Source organism: Anguilla anguilla, chromosome 12, assembly GCF_013347855.1.
Source record: "Anguilla anguilla isolate fAngAng1 chromosome 12, fAngAng1.pri, whole genome shotgun sequence".
Taxonomy (NCBI): Eukaryota; Metazoa; Chordata; class Actinopteri; order Anguilliformes; family Anguillidae; genus Anguilla; species Anguilla anguilla.
This window is the reverse complement of record NC_049212.1, coordinates 40,410,094-40,428,702: the sequence shown is the minus strand read 5'-3', so window position 1 is coordinate 40,428,702 and position 18,609 is coordinate 40,410,094. Positions and strand designations below refer to the sequence as shown.

At 42.2% G+C, this 18,609-nt stretch overlaps 1 protein-coding gene across 2 annotated transcripts in view; it reads right to left on the bottom strand.

Annotated features, from left to right (window-relative positions):
* The window catches only part of LOC118209579 (rho GTPase-activating protein 42-like), a 75,986-nt gene extending 59,281 nt beyond the window's left edge, over nt 1–16,705 (bottom strand). The window contains exon 1 of one of the 2 annotated variants that reach the window (XM_035385020.1): nt 16,256–16,705. In XM_035385020.1, coding sequence (XP_035240911.1) covers nt 16,256–16,409 — 154 coding nt within the window. In that variant the 5' untranslated portion in view covers nt 16,410–16,705. The remainder of the gene's footprint in view (nt 1–16,255) is intronic. The other variant, XM_035385021.1, reaches the window with a different exon arrangement.
* Nucleotides 16,706–18,609: the final 1,904 nt, after the last annotated feature.

The window sequence follows — 18,609 nt, the reverse complement described above, 5'->3', positions numbered from 1 at the left end:
TGTAATAAGGAGGCCTCTATTCCCTTTATGTGGCCATGAGCGCATACTCACACATGCACTGCTTTTCACAGGGGAATGCCAGTAATGTCGCTCCAGAGACTCAAGGCACTTCTTTAGAAATTGTCGGCACAGTCAATGGAATTTTAAATCATTAGCTATGGAATAGGCAGTCACTTACAATAGCTAAATAAACTAACTAACCAACTAAAGAAAACAACAACAAATGTTCATATTGTAGAGAATATAAATATGCAGGCTAATTCACAGTTTCCTAGGAAGCTAACATAGATTTTGACGAGTCATTTGTGCAAGCTTGCACACACACACACACACACACACACACACACACACACCATGACCATTTTGTGTGCACGATTAAAAGACGGAAATCTAAGTAAAAGAGAAAGCTATATTTGGAATTGTGCAACCACTTATGAGACTAAATATAAATACTGAGGTTGGTTAATTATTGCCAGTAGTTATCTAGTGCTTAATATAATTAGTTATCTATTCTAACATTCCTTCAATGTATAAATGTCCATCTACTTTAGTAATAAAACATCCAAATTACCAACAAGAATGGCCATTTCTAACTACTTCAACACTTCAAAAAATTTTAAACATGTTACGAAAGAACGGCATTTCACAAGTAGGAATCAACTTCTGCTGCTCTACACCTTTGACTACTGCTAATGATAATCATGTGGAATGCACTTCAGATAAAGTTAATTTACTTATGTGGATGGACACTTCAACTTTAACCAGAAACACAGCCAAGAAACTCTATGTGAGCTGCATCCCTGAGCCAGTCACAGTGCGCTGCTGCTTGCTGCAGGTTATTAGAAAAACACAGATTTTATATCTTCACCAGAAAATCAACTCACAAAAACAACATTCCTATTCCCTCAAAAAAAAAAAGAAAAAACATTTAAGTTCTTCTGACATAGAAATGTCATAGTTTCTCTCTAGAGCCTAGTCATAGGGATTTGATGGCCCTAACAATGAATGTTTTGGGGTGAATACAATACGACAGTATAATTAAAATGAGTTTTAAAAAAACCAAAAAAAAAAAACCCAAATATTTAAAAAACTTGAATTGTGAGGCCCAGGGATGGTTGTGGTCCTAAATGGCTGCAGAGAGCACTTATGCCGGCAGCCAGCTCTGTCGTCCTTCACAGAAACATGTTCATTTCCCCGCAGAAAGACAAGCACAAGGAACTTGCTTAATTAAAAAGACGTGGTGGTCCTTATATTAGCTATTTTCATTCCGGTGTACCTGGGAGGGAAAGTGTTGGATTGCCGTGTTTGCCTTACTAATGTCTGTAAGTGTGTTTAATGAAAGTGTGAGGATAAAATGTGTGTCACACGTTTTGTTGTGTCAATTTTTCATTAAAAAGCAAAAAAAGAAACTGCAAACAGCTATTCCCTAATATACATTTTGTGGGTTTTTGAACACTATTAAAACAAATGAAAAAAAGAAAACAATTTATTTTCTTTCCCATCTGGACTGATATGAACAAGAGTTTAACTAACACTGAGAATCCTAAGCGTGTAAAAACATCTCAAAATATCTAGCTAGCCGGGGAGGGTAAATCGTGGTTGTTAATTAACATTCCTCACACTACAAGACACGCCAGAACGCATCACACCGACGGTCTTTCCCTCTGGGGGGGGTGTGGGTGGTGGGGTTATAAAGGGCAAAGATAGAAAGGAGAGGCAGTGAAGCAGGGCTTTCTCTCTTTCTCTACAGTCCATACTAAACCAAAACAAGTTCAGGCCAAGCTTTGCCCATTCTTCGCACACAACAAGATACAATGGCCGAAGTAGGGCAGATAGCATTGTTGCTAACTCTCAGGAGTGAAGGTTTTTAATTTAGCTGGAATTATTTGAGTGCCATTATTTGAAAATGATTTAATTTATAATTTGGACAGTATCATTTTAAAAAGAAAAGAAAAAAGAATGAGTCAAACTGCATCTGCCTGCATTTCTGTTTGAGCTTACACTTACACTGTCCTTCCTAACGACACGTTGATGATTGGTTTAAATCGGTCACTGATATCACATTAGCTCCACCCATGTTTGGGAGAGAGGATTCCCAAGAAACAAGGCCTCCATTTAAAAAAAAGAATCAAGACATTCCATGGTCAGTTTAGATAAAATAGAAATTTAAAAACTGAATGTATTTTGTAAATAAATATAAATTGTCTCCCACATAAATGTATCTGTAAACAGCAATCAATGGTGGAACAGTAAAGGGCTGTATATAAAGCATACAAGAAGAGGAAATTGGCATGTATAACATTGGGAATCCATACCATACAAGCAAATACATATTTTTAAAATCATATGTCTGAAATACTGCCCATATCTGCCTGGAAAATGGCCAGAACAGTGGACTATGGCAGTGGACACTTGATTTAAAGAAAATACTAAATCACGCAGCAAAATGGATGGGACAGCAGTTCACGCCTGTCTTTTTAAAAAATGTGGTTTTCTTGTAGAAAAAAACAAAACAAAAAAAAAACAAGCCAACGCAAAAAGCAGTCCATAGTCCATTGAGAAAAGAGTTCCCTGAGACATGCAAAACTGGGATTCAGATATTCATGAAGCATTGGCGACAGCTGAAATGTATAGCCTAACGCAAGCTGTCAATGAAAGTGTCTCAGCGCTCAGTACGTACTGAAATACGCAGCCAGTGATGTAAATAAAATGGCGCTGCCGCCTTGCTGTGCTGTTTATTTTTATTTTTTTGAGTAGTGCACAGTAATATAATCCAAACAAATTAAGCAAGGCTTAAAAGCAGTAACACACCTCTGTTTCTGCTGGTAAATAATTCAAAGGCATCGATTTAGGTGTCCTAATAATCACCAGTCTAGCACTGCAGGATACGGACCATTCAAATTCAAATTTCTCTAATCCTTTCAAAGCCAAAGAGAGGGGTAGTTTCACAAATGGAAAACATGTCATTTAGGACAAATACAAACATGAGAAATTTAGATTTCCCTCTGTTATTTTCAAAGCAAAGCACTAGTGGCTAAACAGGGGGAAAAACATGATGTTGATGTTGGGGTTGATAAAAATGAGTCTTACTCCCTGGAAATAAATGTATGATGATCGATCTCAAAAATTGATCGTTTAATTTTTCTAGTCTTATCCTTTTGCCATATAGATCACCGTCATATTTCTATAATGCTCATAGCACCTTGAAAAATAAAAAATGTAAAATGAAATTCTGAAAAACTTACTTTGACTGATATTTGCATACACACTGAAATGGCCTGGAGATGAATTGGGGCTTATGTCGTTAGTTTGGATAAGAACAGAAGCCCTTTTACTATGTATGAACACATCTAATTCAGGTAAGGGGAAAGGTGTTGGAACTTGGAAAAGCGACATAATTTACTTTGTCCTTCAAGTAAAAGATCCAAGAACACCAAGGCACTTAACTAGCACAATGGAACATGCATCAAGTTATGTTATTTCATTTATGAATTTTTTAGGCCTTACTTGAAATGGAGCTCATTAATAGCATGGACAATAATGGAACGACAGAATAACAGAGTGAGGGGGTATGGTACATTTTAAGATAAATGTGGTCATTCTTTCTTGAATAAATGACAGGGTTTTTCCACATGTGAGTAATACACAGAGACAGATAAATATATATTGTATATCAAATGAATTATACTTCAAAACCAACAGGCATGACATGGTATGTGAACTGACATAGCAGTTGATACAAAAGTTCATAAACAAATCTGAAATCAAAATCACAGACAATTACTGTACATAAGACTTAAAGATTACATTTCTGACAGCCAGTATGTAAGAGCTCATCAGTAATACAAATATGGGAACTGAACTGGCCACCCAATGCCTCTGCTAAACAATCTGGTCCTTTCCCTGTGTGAAACCCTACTTCCTGATAGCCTGACATCATCATAAGTGACAGCCTATCAGGAGTGAGCTTGAGCTTTTTGGCCTACACACCGTCTCCTGCGGTTCACAGCGGGAGCTGCCTGAACACAGACCTGACGGAAGAGCTTGATCTGCTCACAGCCACAGACTGCTGCTCCTCCTCAAACAGGCGCTGTCTTCTCACAGCTAATAACACAGCCAAAATCTAAAGTCACCCCCCTCTATCCCCCCCCCCCCTCCCCCCCACGCTCGCCCAAACTCAAACAGGCAGTGTCTTCTCACAGCTAATAGCACAGCCAAAATCTACAGTCACCCCCCTCTATCCCCCCCCCCCCCCCCCACGCTCGCCCAAACTCAAACAGGCAGTGTCTTCTCACAGCTAATAGCACAGCCAAAATCTACAGTCACCCCCCCCCCCCACCCAAACTCAAATAGGCGCTGTCTTCTCACAGCTAATAACACAGCCAAAATCTACAGTCACCCCCCTCCATCCCCCCGCCCCCCGCTCGCCCAAACTCAAACAGGCAGTGTCTTCTCACAGCTAATAACACAGCCAAAATCTAAAGTCACCCCCCTCCATCCCCCCCCCCCCCGCTCACCCAAACTCAAACAGGCGGCGTCTTCTCACAGCTAATAGCACAGCCAAAATCTAAAGTCACCCCCCTCTATCCCCCCTCCACCCCCCCCCCCCGCTCACCCAAACTCAAACAGGCGGCGTCTTCTCACAGCTAATAACACAGCCAAAATCTAAAGTCACCCCCCGCCACGCCCCCCCCCCCCCCCCCGTTCACCCAAACTCAAACAGGCGGCGTCTTCTCACAGCTCATAACACAGCCAAAATCTAAAGTCACCCCCCTCCACCTCCCCCCCCCCACCCCCTCACCCAAACTCAAACAGGCAGTGTCTTCTCACAGCTAATAACACAGCCAAAATCTAAAGTCACCCCCCTCCATCGCCCCCCCCCCCCCCGCTCACCCAAACTCAAACAGGCAGTGTCTTCTCACAGCTAATAACACAGCCAAAATCTAAAGTCACCCCCCTCTATCCCCCCTCCACCCCCCCCCCCCCCGCTCACCCAAACTCAAACAGGCAGTGTCTTCTTACAGCTAATAACACACCCAAAATCTAAAGTCACCCCCCCCCCCCCCCCCCCCCCCCCCCCCCCCCCTCACCCAAACTCAAACAGGCGGTGTCTTCTCACAGCTAATAACACAGCCAAAATCTAAAGTCACCCCCCTCTATCCCCCCTCCACCCCCCCCCCCCCACGCTCGCCCAAACTCAAACAGGCAGTGTCTTCTCACAGCTAATAACACAGCCAAAATCTAAAATCACCCCCCTCCCCCCCACCCACCCAAACTCTTCTGGGACTGAGATTCATCCCCCTTTGAGGAAAAAAGGGGCTGCTTGTTTATGGAAATATAATTTTTTAAATCTTGGACGCAGCGCACCCTGTAGAACACCTGCAGAACGCACCTGGCCTCGTGGTCCAGGAGTCTGTGCTGAACCCGTTTGCTCCTCGTAATTTCAGAATGTTTCATAAATGCCCTTGGACCAGCGTTGTCCCTTCTAATATCTCACCAGCTAAAAAAAAATACCCCCGCACTCCTCCATTCATCACTGTGTGACGGCTCAGCCAGAGTTTCTGGGTCCCTCTACCTCACCTTTAGCTGGGGTAAATGTAAAAGGCACACCACGCCATTTTAACATACAACGGCATAATTAACATGACTAATAAAATTCTACAAAGGATGTGACAGAATTCTACAGAAAATTCTACAGAAGGCCAAAAAGCCTTAACAAATATATCATTTCTTGATAAAAAGGTATTGTGAATGCCCAGTTCCTTTTTTTAAAAAAATGCCACAAGTAGCACTGGCTACTGTCATCAGGGAAGATTCTCCATGTCCTTCAGCAATATTTTCTTTATTTTTTATTGAAGATTTAATTTTGTAACAAAATTTAAGGAATAATAACAACAAAATGAAATCTTCTGCAATATTTTCAACAGGACTTCAAAGTTAATGCCAAAAGTAGTTTTCAGTTTGTGCATCCATCATTGCATTAGCAAGAAAACTGCTCACTTATGGAGAAAACCAAAACTTCTGACTTCTACCTCAGCTAGGAATCATTATTGCTATTATGTGGCAGTGTGTACGATCTTTAATCAGTCTGTTAGGCTTGGATAACAGCTTCTGTTGAGTGACAGCGCCGTTAACGCACTATAAGGACGAGGCAGCGCATTCGACGAGAGGGAGAAATCGCAATAACAATCCGAAGACAACGCCCACCGACAGACTCCACAAGAGGATGAGAGGGAGAGGCCGTCGCCATCGATTTTTAAGCCCACGTTTCAGCGAGATGCCTTTAAAAGAGCACTTTGTGCGCTTGTTTTTTCTTCATTAGAGGTCATCGAATGTCTCTTAAATAACCATTAGCGAGACGTTCGGCATTTATGTCCATTTACTGGTGGAGTGACGAAGCCAAGAGGAAGAAATACGCATCACTAATTCCAAGAAAGGAGGGGGGGGGGGAGCTCAATCTCAGTGCTCTTTTTTAAAATAACTTTTTTAAGAGGGTGATTTACAAAATCTGGCCCTTTTCCTGGCACACGCACACACACACAACTTTCCGTCGACTGTAGCTGGTTTTTTTTGAAGTTCAGGACGGCTGAAAATATCTGAGTTTACAGGCGATTCTCCCGTCTGTAAAAATTTCCCAAAAGCAGCTTCTGATCGACGATCTGCTTTACATGCCAGCGTTTGAACAGAGATTAGAAACAGCATCAGGATCAATAGCGCATCCCGGCCAGAGCTGTGTGAAGCCGAGACCAGCTGTGGATACGGTGCTTGCTCTAAATCTTAAACAAAAACTTTTTGCGACTGAAATGTAGAGTTTTCACATCAAGGATTAATGGCTACAGTACTGAAAAGGTCTGTTATGTACAACAACAACAACAAAAAATAAAATAAAACTTTCAAAAAAATCTTCTTGGATGTAGCCAACATTTATATTTTAGCTTTGTGGTCACCTCTTGCTCTGAACATGCTTTGATCGACGTGCCAACACATTCCCTTGACTTAGTTCTCAAAAACGCAGTAAAATGTTCAGTGTTAAATAAACTCTTACAGAGTACATGTGGTCCCTGTTGGACTCATATGTATGCTGTTAGAGGTCATTGGGCATTTTACTGTGTGTGTGTGTGTGTGTATGTATTGTTTTCTGAAAATGTAAAGTGCCAACAGTGCGTTTTGAATAGACAGATTCTGTGTAACGGCTATGGAAATCAAGTGATGAAAAGCACTCTACCCCAGTTAAGGAGGCACTGAAACAGGCACGGCAGAAGAGCACTTTTCAGCACAATTGCACATAAACCACCCACAGCAGATTTGACCTTGTGCATTCTTCCTTAAGAGCATTTTCATGTATCTTTTTAAAGGCATTCTGATAGTAACAGAGCTGTCCGACCCCTCAGGGAAACCCTGTCAGCTAAACACAGCAGCTCAGCAGCCATGTTCAGACCACCATTTTGCCCTCTTGACTTCTCAGCCACCTTATCTCTCAGATAATGTCGGACAACGAAATCACAGGGGAAACCGTGAATAAGTGCCTCAAAGTCACATTCGGGGAAAAAAATAAATAAGATCAGCACAATTTGTTTTCTAATAAACAGAAGATATTTTAAAAGATGTTATCTAAAGTAAACAAAAGAGGGAAAAGCCTTCTGTGTTGGTGAGGGGGAAGGTGACGCCCTTTTTTTGGAGTTTCACCCTGACCCAGAGCAGAGGGGACTGCAGTAAGTGTTGCTGTTCCTGTAGTTTCGGTGGTAGGTCCTCGCACTTCTAAACAAAGTTAGCGTAGCGCCACTGTGCCAGAGCAAAGCTCCCTACATTAAACAGTAAGAAACTCTATGATCTGCTCATGGATCTATTCACACACGATCAATAATCTTGCAAAACCAGTCAGAAATAAATGAAAAAAAAATTATATATATATATATTACTCTCAGTGAGGTGTGAGATCACAACAACAAGTAGAAGAGGATCAAACACAGACTCCCTGTAGCTTTGAGATGAAGACAAAAAAAAAAAAACAACATTGGGAAGAGTTTTGATTTCATGCCACTTATGTAGCATAACTCCTTTCCCTAATCATACGTATTCAGAAGCCTCGCGAAGCACTAGGGTTGGATCACATGAGCCTCTGTCCTCCACAGCGGATGCTGCTCTGTGTTCAGCGTCGCTAGTTTGTCTCCGCTGGTGTGTAATTTGGGCTGAATGAGTCATGGAGCGCGCCTCTTCGGTGGAGTGAGTGAATCACAGGTGAGAATTAAGCGCTACAGGTGCCCTGAGTCCGACCACAGCAGGTACGGGACGGGTCACTGCTCGGCTTGTTTTCGGAAGGGCTGCTCCACCCCTCTCAGCCACTCACAGGGCAGTGACCCCTAGGGTACACTCACCACCCCTCCCCCCACCCGACCCCCCCGTCATGGGACGTCGCATATCATCACATTCCAGCCAGGTAAAATTTTACCTTTCAGGCTGTGTAGGTAAACAGCTGCAGCCATGAAGAGCTCTGCTGAGATAGCAATGCTAATCACTAACATTAGCTCACACCAGTAGGCTGACTAGTCGAAAACAGAGGCCTACATACCTCTTCCTCCGTCACAGAACATTCACCACACTGGTCTGACTGTCCCTTTATTATGCCAGAACAGCAAAAACCTCAGCGTAATGTCCCCTCAGACAGCTTTTTAACTGTAATAGAGCACACACGACCCCCGTTGGGCTCATACACTGGGCTTGATGGGATAGTTCAGCTTCAAATAAAAAATAAAAAAAACAATTAATTTCAGTTTTAGTACATGCCTTTCTCTGGCCCATTGGCCAGTTTTAATGTGTGATGAAGGACAGCCTGCTGGGTTTAGAAATTGAAATAATGCTTTAAAAAAAAAAAAATTAAAAAAAACAAACTGAACTATCCCTTTAAAACTAAGGATATTTTAAAAAATGTCCCTCCAAAATACAAGGTCTCCACACCTTTTTAAAAAAATCCATGCCTTGGACATTTCAGTGTCACAACGGACACACACACGCATATGCGCGCACACACACACACACACACACACACACACGTGTTTCTCAGATCATTAATAGCAGCAGCAGGAAAGACACCTGCCCTTTGCAATGACCTATCATGGTGCCAAAAGAACAGGGTTCTATATTTTACTTTCCCCGCAGGTACTTTCTTTAAAACCCAACTTCATACCACATTATTCTGAGCAAAACTTATGGTTTAAGAGGCCGCTATAGGATATATAAAAAATGGTGAGAGTAGAACAAAGAGCTGAGTATCTCCATTCCTCATTGTGCTTGCCTGAAACCAGGGGCAGGAACATCGACGGAGGATGACAAAAGGAGAAGCACTTCAGTAAACACGAAATACGGCAGAAAGCACAGTTTGAAGAGTTTGGAAAGTATCTCCAAGCAACACTTCAGCTTCTCCAAGCACAGACTGCTCATGTAAGTCCACATTTCCACTGATGGCATAGAAACAATGTTTTTTTTGTGTGATAAAAACATTAAAATTTTTGTTTTTCTTCTTGTATCTTATTGAGAAACTGAGGACTGTTCTGATTTCAAAGCACCTCTATGATCCAACTTTGAGGGTCTGGTATTGAGTATCTGTTCTACAGCTAAGTCCTACAAGGCATGCAGGAACATTTTTAAAATTTTTAATTTTAAACCAACTTCCAGAGTAGGCAAAGCGTTTGCAAACTTAAAGAAGTTAGCCGACACACAGTAAGCAGATTTATACCTTACAGTACAGTTAATACACTATAATGTACACTACATATACATTTTAGAAATTCAAGAACTCACCGCAACACAAACTACAACATACGATTCAGTGAAAATATACCACAGGCAATTATAAACATACATAATCTGGCACCATCAAAAGCAGGTGCATCAAAAGCATCTAAACAACACAGGGACTCTACACAACTTCACATGTTAACTTCCTCCATTAGTGGACAAAATACCACAGACGCACGCCACCGACAGAAGAACCAATGAATCGAAAATGACACTGAGATCAAAATACTTTTGTTTGTATGAGGAAGCTATTACATTTTCTGTTCCCCAGCACCCCCAATCACTGGGTGGGTGTGGTGGGGGGGGGGGGGGGGGGCACTGGATCTGTAGTGCACCCCTAATTTCCACCCCCATTGTACTGTATTCTACTGGAACATTTGTTTTTGCCACGTTTTCACAAGAGACATTACATTACATTACATTACAGGCATTTGGCAGACGCTCTTATCCAGAGCGATGTACAACAAAGAGAGACCCACACAGGATTCTGAAATGCACTCCTTCCATACGGCCCAGCCTACACTGGAGCCAGAACGGCTTCTAACCCCTCAGCCTGAGTGCCCTTCAGTGAGCACGTCCCTTTCTGCCTTTAAACCCACTTTTTACACAGGCAGCGCGGATGCCAGCCCCGTCCCTGATCCAATTATAAACTGGATGTCTCCACCGGTGCGGTTTAATTTAAATTGGGTCAGTAGAGAAATGCAAGTTTATTGCAAATATCCTGTCGGTAAGTAAAGCGCTGGTTACAGATTTAATACATGCACACGTACACGCGCACACACACACACACACACACACACACACACACACACACACACACACACACACACACACACACACAATAATATTCCAAGCATAAACTTGAAAAGCTTTTGCCTTTTTTACAAAGCTACAAAGTTCTAGCAGACCACACATGCAGTGAAATAAAGGGGACATTATCTGCACTGCACGTGTGTGAGCCAATTCTGCTTTAAATCAGACGTCATCTACAACTCGGCCATCAAAGCATATTTGCTCAGTAAGTAAATGTATGCAACCAACCAGTGAGAGGGGATGAGAATATTTCTAGGTCCTGGTACCTTATCTCCTCTTGATTTTGAAAAAAGACCATCTCACCAAAGTTAAAAACACTCTCACAGAAATAAAGGTACAGGAGAGGTACAATTTTGTTCTCTAAGGAACAAATTTCCCCCAAAGGATTTAAGGTGTTATAAAAAAGCTGAAAGGTACAATAATGTTCTTTGGGTATTAAAAAGTAGCTTTTACCAGCCAAAAAATGGTACAAATGAATTATTAAACCCACGGCTAGGGGTACAACTTTATGTACATACAGGTACCACCCGAGTGAGAAGCATTGTACTTTTTTTTAGACACGTTTTTGTGCATTTTCTTTTCTGAGAGAGAAGCATGGACTTTATAGGAAATGTTTTTGCTGGCTTAACTTCTCTTGGGGTTCTCAAACCATGTCCCATGTACGCAGGACGCCAATCTCTTCATCAGTTCAGTTTGTTGAAAACAGATGAGCTGAAGTTCTTCCATAATTTTTCCCATTTAACTTATCAATGCAACACAGGTTTGGCATGTTACCACTTGCTTTCTGATTTTGCTTTGAACTTTTTACCATTCCAAGTGGTTTGTTTCAGCTTCCAACAGTTTACAACTGAAACAATCAGGACCCCAATTACTTCGCCTGTCATTCATTCATTCATTCATTCATTCATTCAACAATTCAAACAATTTTAAGACATAACCACTTCCAGGCGAAAGTCATGTGTGCATACTACACGAGCTGTAAATTGAAGTGGTACCTGATCTGATTACTGATTACTGAATACTGATTACTGATCACTGTTGTAAGTCGCTCTGGATAAGAGCGTCAGCTAAATGCCTATAATGTAATGTAATGTAATGTAATGATTAAAAGTCCCGGCACGTGAAATATGGGACATATCACATATTTCTGACACGATGCAGCAATAAGACAGTAATTCATCCCAGCTAAATAACAGACAGTTAAAGTGTCTAATTAAAAACAGTCAATAGCTCACCGTTATAATCTGGGGTAGCACTGGTGGGTGGAACTAGCCAAACTAGCACACCCACGGGGTCCCCAGGACTGAATCTGTGAATTCCTGGTATTGGCTTAAAACCTTTCGGTCATATCAAGCTCTTCCACGAATGAATACACCGGCTGACTGTCAGAACCCACGCCAAGAACATCACTGAAAACCAATGAGACGCCGCAGAAAAAAAAGTATGAGAATCTTTTGACATAATACAAGTGTCTTGGATGAAAAAAAAAACATGTTGCAGTGAAAATATTTTCAAAAATGTTTTTTTTTTTTTTTTCATTGTTTTATTGAATGTCCCTTTTTCAGCATAGCACAATTATATGATTCTTAAGATGAAGACCAGGGACTCGAGTTCCTATGGAGGACAGACATTAATTGGCGGGTCTTAGGAAGATATTCAAATCTGTCCTCTTCAGCAATCCCCAGAGCTGGTCAAACCCCTGCCACAGCCATTATCTTCACCCTAGTTTTAATCCAACTGCAGCGATTGTATGGGGCAATTCCTTTTCTAATCAGCATAGTTCAATTCATTCACTGGAAAAAAACCCCCACGTGGAACATTAAGGCCAGTTATTAATTGAAATTTAGAACAGAATAAAATCTCAACTGAATTTTCTGAATTAAGGGATTTGAAAGTGAATCGACCCCCCCATTTGCCACCCACCAATCCCTGCCCTTGCAAGAAGAGAGCTGAGAACAGGGTTAAATGATCATAAAAGGGAAGATTGCATCTGTATCAGGAGGTATGAGGATATTAATAAAAATGAACCTGCTCAACAGGAGGCCCACGCAAAAGCTGACAGACAAGAGACACAAATCACGTGCGAGCCCACCTCCTTAGTCCTTGACAAGCACAATAATGCCCATGTTCCTGTAAATTACACGGCCCTGTCTAAACAGAGGCACAAATGCATTGTTATAGCTGACAGTAATGTGAATATCTATTCAGGGCTTCGAATGGTGGAGGCAAACATCTTATTTGCAGCTCCCGCTAATGTGACTGTTGTCAAAAGACGGGGGGGGGGGGGGGGGAAACATGACAAACAACAGTCATAACATGGATGCTGACAGTTCTATTGCAGGGCTTATATTAGCTAACTGACTCCCACGAAGAGAAAGACCTCTCTTTTGTGTCTAATGTGTGCGGCTACAGAGAGTATTATTAGAGTCAAGGTTAATGTGGATGTATAAATCGTGGGCCTTCCTTACCGATGGAACAGAGAATAAGGCACTGGACCCCTGGCACGGCACCAATGGGATTTATTTGGGGAATAAATTTAGACCCACATGTGTCCATTCACAGTGACAATGGAGCATTCATAATGTCCTAATATCTGCTACATATTGCAACATAACCATCATCACAATCATTCATGTATGCTATAACCAACAAAAATAAATAGCATGTTATAGCATTTGATATCATTTCAGTAGTGCTATAATGCATGTCATAACAATATATCAGTTGGAATAACTGTTCACAATCCATACATATGCTTCAACAAGGGCTTTGCCATTATTTAGACCCATAAAGGCGTTATGAACACCCACTCCAAAAATAGTGTTAGTTTCACTTCTTGCGTCAACAAACAGAACAATTGTTTGGAGGCATGTTTCATAGTATTTCTGAAGAGACTGTGAGACATAGGGAACTGAGCTTGAAACTAAGGTTGCAGGTTTGATTCTCGGATGAGGTACTGCCATTGCACCCTCGAGCAAGGAAATTAACTGAGTTGCTCCAGTAAACATACTGCTGTATAAACAGACTGTAGCTAAAAAATGAATGTGAGCCATGTCACTTTGGATGAGTGCATCTGCTAAATGCCTAAAATGGACATTTAAATTTGAAACGCAAAAAATACAAACAACAAAATGCGTGTTCAAGAATAGGTTTGGAAAATTTTGGCAACACTGAACATTCTACTTTGATGACTAAAACATGCATTAAATATTTAACTGAAGAAAATCTGCACAGGGAATTTCTAACCTTTTTTTTTTGTTTTATTGTTCAGTGAGCTCACGTAGGTTCATTCAGCATCTGGAATATATCTGAAAGTTAGACGCAACACTCATACCGTAATCCCCTGTGGATTCATTAGCATCCACGTGCCAGTGGTGCACTAATAACAACTCCGATACAAAGCAGATAAATGATTAAGCAGTGGTATGGGCAGGCCGGTCAGCGGTGTGCAGAGAGATGTACGGTACTCTATGAAGGCCAGTGGGAGCTGCTGCAAGCCAAAATGTACAGTACTGCAAACGCCCACGCCAATCTCCCCTGCAACGACTTCACCCGGCCATTCGGATATGAATTATGAAGTATTACTGCAGGGCACGCGTGCTGAGTTCATCATTTTTTTACTGCCGGGTCATTTTCAGCCCGATCGCTGCTGCTGTCCGTCCTTCGCGTTCACCGACGGACTCGATCAAGGACGGCGTCTCCGCGTTACGCTGGACGGGCGATCGCCCGCCGTCGTTAATTAGGAAGGCAGCGCCGCAGCTAACCGCGCCAACAGGAAGGGGGACAAAGAAACCACCGTGAATCATTCCTGCACTGCACATTTCTGCAAAACGTCTACGTCGTTTTATTCTCACATCAAAAAAAACAGGATCGTGGCTGCTAGGGAATTTCCCGTTTCCGTGAAACGATATCTAGCGAGGGACCACATCTAGGATGAACACATTAAAGCCAAAATTGATATCAGAGCAAGAGTAGGGCCTGATTACCCAGAACTGTTTATGGCATGTTTCCTGCAGCAAAGTACTGGCTTAATCTTCATCACATTCACGCTAATTTCCATGGTAACGAGTCAGCTTTTTGTTGGCAACAGGTATGGTTTGATGCCACTCGCTGTGGTGCTCTAGACACGAGAGGGAGACAAAAAGAAACTGCAGCAGCAAAGTGTTAGATTGTCCCATTTACCGAAAAGGTTTCCCCGCTACATCTCTCTCCACGCAGTGAGGAGAGAAATCTGAGGGATGACACGACTGCACTTTACTCCTTACAGAAGATTGTACGAATTAAAGAGGCTCCCAACACACTCTACACAGGCACCTTTTACCGCTTATAAAAAAACCTTATTATCCTGTATCGTTCAGACCATTAAACTGCGCTGTGCTTTATCGGAGAAACACGGGATACGGCTATAACTATGGAAAACACGCCGAGTTTTCTCAGGAAAGGGCTGATAGCTATCTGAGGTCATCCAATTAGCTTCCCATGATGCAGTGGGCTCTGGTAAACAAACACGGGTGTGCTCCCGGCAAACAGCGCAGGGCGGGCATAAAATTAGCCCTCTTTAAAAGCCTTAACTGCCTGTACCATAACAGGAAGTGCACGACTCCTCTCTAGAGGAAAGAGAACCAGGGCCTAGATTAGCCACAGAAACATAGCTTGACCTTTTCGCAATGCTTTCGTCCAGAAATAAATAAATAAATAAATAAATCTGGTAGTGTAGATTCCAATAGCATGAGGGCCCAAATATTACCACTGCCTTCCTGATAGTGCACTGTAATCTTTACAGGCGGGACAATGGAAAGCCTAACCCCACCCCACCCCACCTGACCCCCCCCTCCCCAATACACTCTCTCTCACTCTCTCTCTCTCTCTCTCTCATACACACACAAACACACACACACACACTCCTCACACACACACATTCTCTCTCTCTCTCTCTCTCTCTCTCTCACACACACATACACACATTCTCTCACTCTCTCACACACACACTCACTCTCTCTCTGTGTCTCTCTTTCTCATTCACTCACTCTCAAACACACAGACACACACACACCCAGACACACACGCATGCAGGCACACACAATTTACTGAACCTCTGTCCCCACCCAAATACAAATGAGTCTTTTTTCTTCATTATTCCCAAGATTCACATGTAATGCAGTTTAACTTGTTTCAACAGTGATTCTCTGACCTGGGGAAAGGTCAAATGTGTCCTGGGACTGGACTGAATGCTCTACTGTACGGCCATTACTATAATAATAATAATAATAATAATAATAATAATAATAATAATAACAATAATAATTCGTACAGAGCATGGCAATGTGTCTACTGGTGCCCGTTGCATCAACGATAATGTTGGGATCATAATATAGTGTCGGAATAAATACGAACATTTTAATTGTGGAATCATCCTCAGCTTAATAGCGAGAGTTATATGATTTTTTTTCCATTTATGACTGATCGCATAACTAAAACTATGCAAACTAGTCCCGCAAAGTTTTAAGCAACGGCCGAAAAGAGGCTTCATCAGATCTTCTGTCAATAGTGTTTAGTAAGCAAGCATAAATTCAGACAGACTGCCCATTCATTTCTTTCTCTTAATTACGTCGAAAAGGCAATCGCTGCATCTTAAAGTAATACTTACTTTTCAGCGCCGCGATAAGCATATTTCCATCTTTAATGAGCTCTTTGATGAATTTGTTTGTCCGATCCAGCTCAGTTTCGTGACACTGCACGCGCTCCCTGAAATCAGGGCTGTCCAGGAACGAGTCACTGAACTCCAGGGTCGGCAGCCCCATTGTTGATGGGAAACTTTACTACAATAGACAACCAGCGAGTGCTCCAAACAAGCCAATCCACTTGACCTCTGCTTGGCCACGAGAACCGTCTTTAAAACTCCTCTCTCGGTTCGTCTTTGCCCTTGTGCCAAAGCAGAAGTTTGCAGCTCGGGTAGAGACAAAAGGTTACCATCGTAACCAGCCCTTTAAAACTTTTCCTTCTCGCTTTCGCGGCGCTTCCGCCCCGGCTGTTTCGCTTCTCTCTCCCACTGTCACCGCCCGCTGAACCGCCTGTGATGGTGTGACTCCTGCTGGCTAGACGAAGCCATAAGACCAGCGCACCGAACTTTATTTGATGTTAAAAGATTAACTATGGGTGGCGTATAGTTACAGCTAATTAAGTTTACGCGTGCGCGAGCGGATTCACAGTTATTCGATTTTAATATCGTATGAATTCTCTGGTAGTCTATTTTGGGGCAACATGTCAGCTAAGCCTTTACATCTTTATTTACATCTCCGACAAGAGTCAGTTAAAATAAGTGTTACTGAACTCTCGCAGAAAGTCTCCGTGATCAAGAAAACGCTCTATAATAAATGTACAACTTGAAACTCGGCTCTCCGCTTAGATAGGAATTTCTCATGGGGCTTCCTTAATGAAAAACAAGCTAAATATTTAATAGAAATGAAATGGATGTGTGGGCTTTCCACTGCAAGGCTGCATGTTTGATTCCTGAATCCAAGCTTTGAGCAAGGTGCTTAGCCTGAACTGTCAGTACAGGCCTGCAGGCTGTCCAGCTGCACAAATATATTATGTAAAATAATGCAAACTGTGCAAGTCGCTCTGGATAAGGGCATCCTGCGAATGCCTAAAATCTAAATGTAAGAATTTCAAATAGGGTGAAGTCGAGTGAAATATAGAGGAAAAGCTGTAAAGAAAGAATAGCACATAGACTAAAGTAATATGCGGATACAGTATGGTGGGCGGCAGTATAGTACAATGGGTAAAGAACTGGCCCGAAAGGTCGCAGGTTCGATTCCCAGGCTGGACACTGCGGTTGTACCCGTGAGCTTCAGTTTATATCCAGCTGTATAAATGGATGCAATGCAAATGCTGTGTAAAAAAGTTGTGTAAATTGCTCTGGACAAGAGCGTCTGCTAAATGCCTGTAATGTAATGTGATGGTACCTTTGAAATGCATGCCTTTAAGGTTTATGCGGTAGTAAGCACACTTAAATTCGCCTGCATTAAATGCAATGCTCATGCAGCTTTCTGACTCACATGAGGTATATGATTTCTACAGGGGTTTTGAATAAAGTTTCAAAAAGTTTTGAATTAATTTTTTTTTTTTTAAAAGGCATTTGTATTCTGCATGATGCAACACGAGAGGCCTCAGAAATGTATTATTAATCATGACTCCAGCTCCGATAACCCTAACCAAAACCCAATATTTAGATTGCCAGGGCAGTTTATTTGAAAGAAGAGGGCACTCGATCGATGCGCGAGCTGAGCGTTGACGGAGACGGTCCTCCGCTCCTGCAGCACTAGCCGTGCTAAAGGACAGATGCACACCGCGCGCGAGACACAGTGTAGGCGAGACGTGAGCGTTTGTGAAAACAGCGGGAAGCGCTTTCAGGGAGGGAGGGTGCGTGTCCTTTCAGGGGTCTGACGTCTGTGTTTGGGTCTTGTGCCTGTGAGACACACCGTAGTCAGGTTTTATTTGAGTAAAAATTCCCCCATGAGGTGTGTGTGCGAGTGTGTGTGTGTGTGTGTGTGTGTGTGTTTGTATGTGTGGGGAGTGAGGTTTTTTGTTCTTCATAAAGACAGCACACACAGCTCGAGGTGCGAATGAAACATTGAAGAAACATTTTTTACTGGTTTAGACACCCCCCCCCCCCCCCCCCCCACAGAAAAAAAGCAAGAAAAACATCAAGGTGCTTAAAAAAAGAGAAGTCATTTTGCAAGCACTGAGCAATGTCACTGAACAACCCGACTTGTGAAAATGCCACAGCATGCTCTCATTTCTCATACTTCAATTTTTAAAGATCCTATAGTCTTTATTAAAAGCATTGCCTTTGCTTGTCAAGTTTTGTAATCGATTGTGCTAATGACAGTAGGACAAAGATGAACTCAGAATTAGTGGTCTGGTAAAGCAATTAGAGATGGACTCAAAGCAGATCCGCTTGAATGACAAACAAATCTGGATGGCACAAAAAAGCAGAAC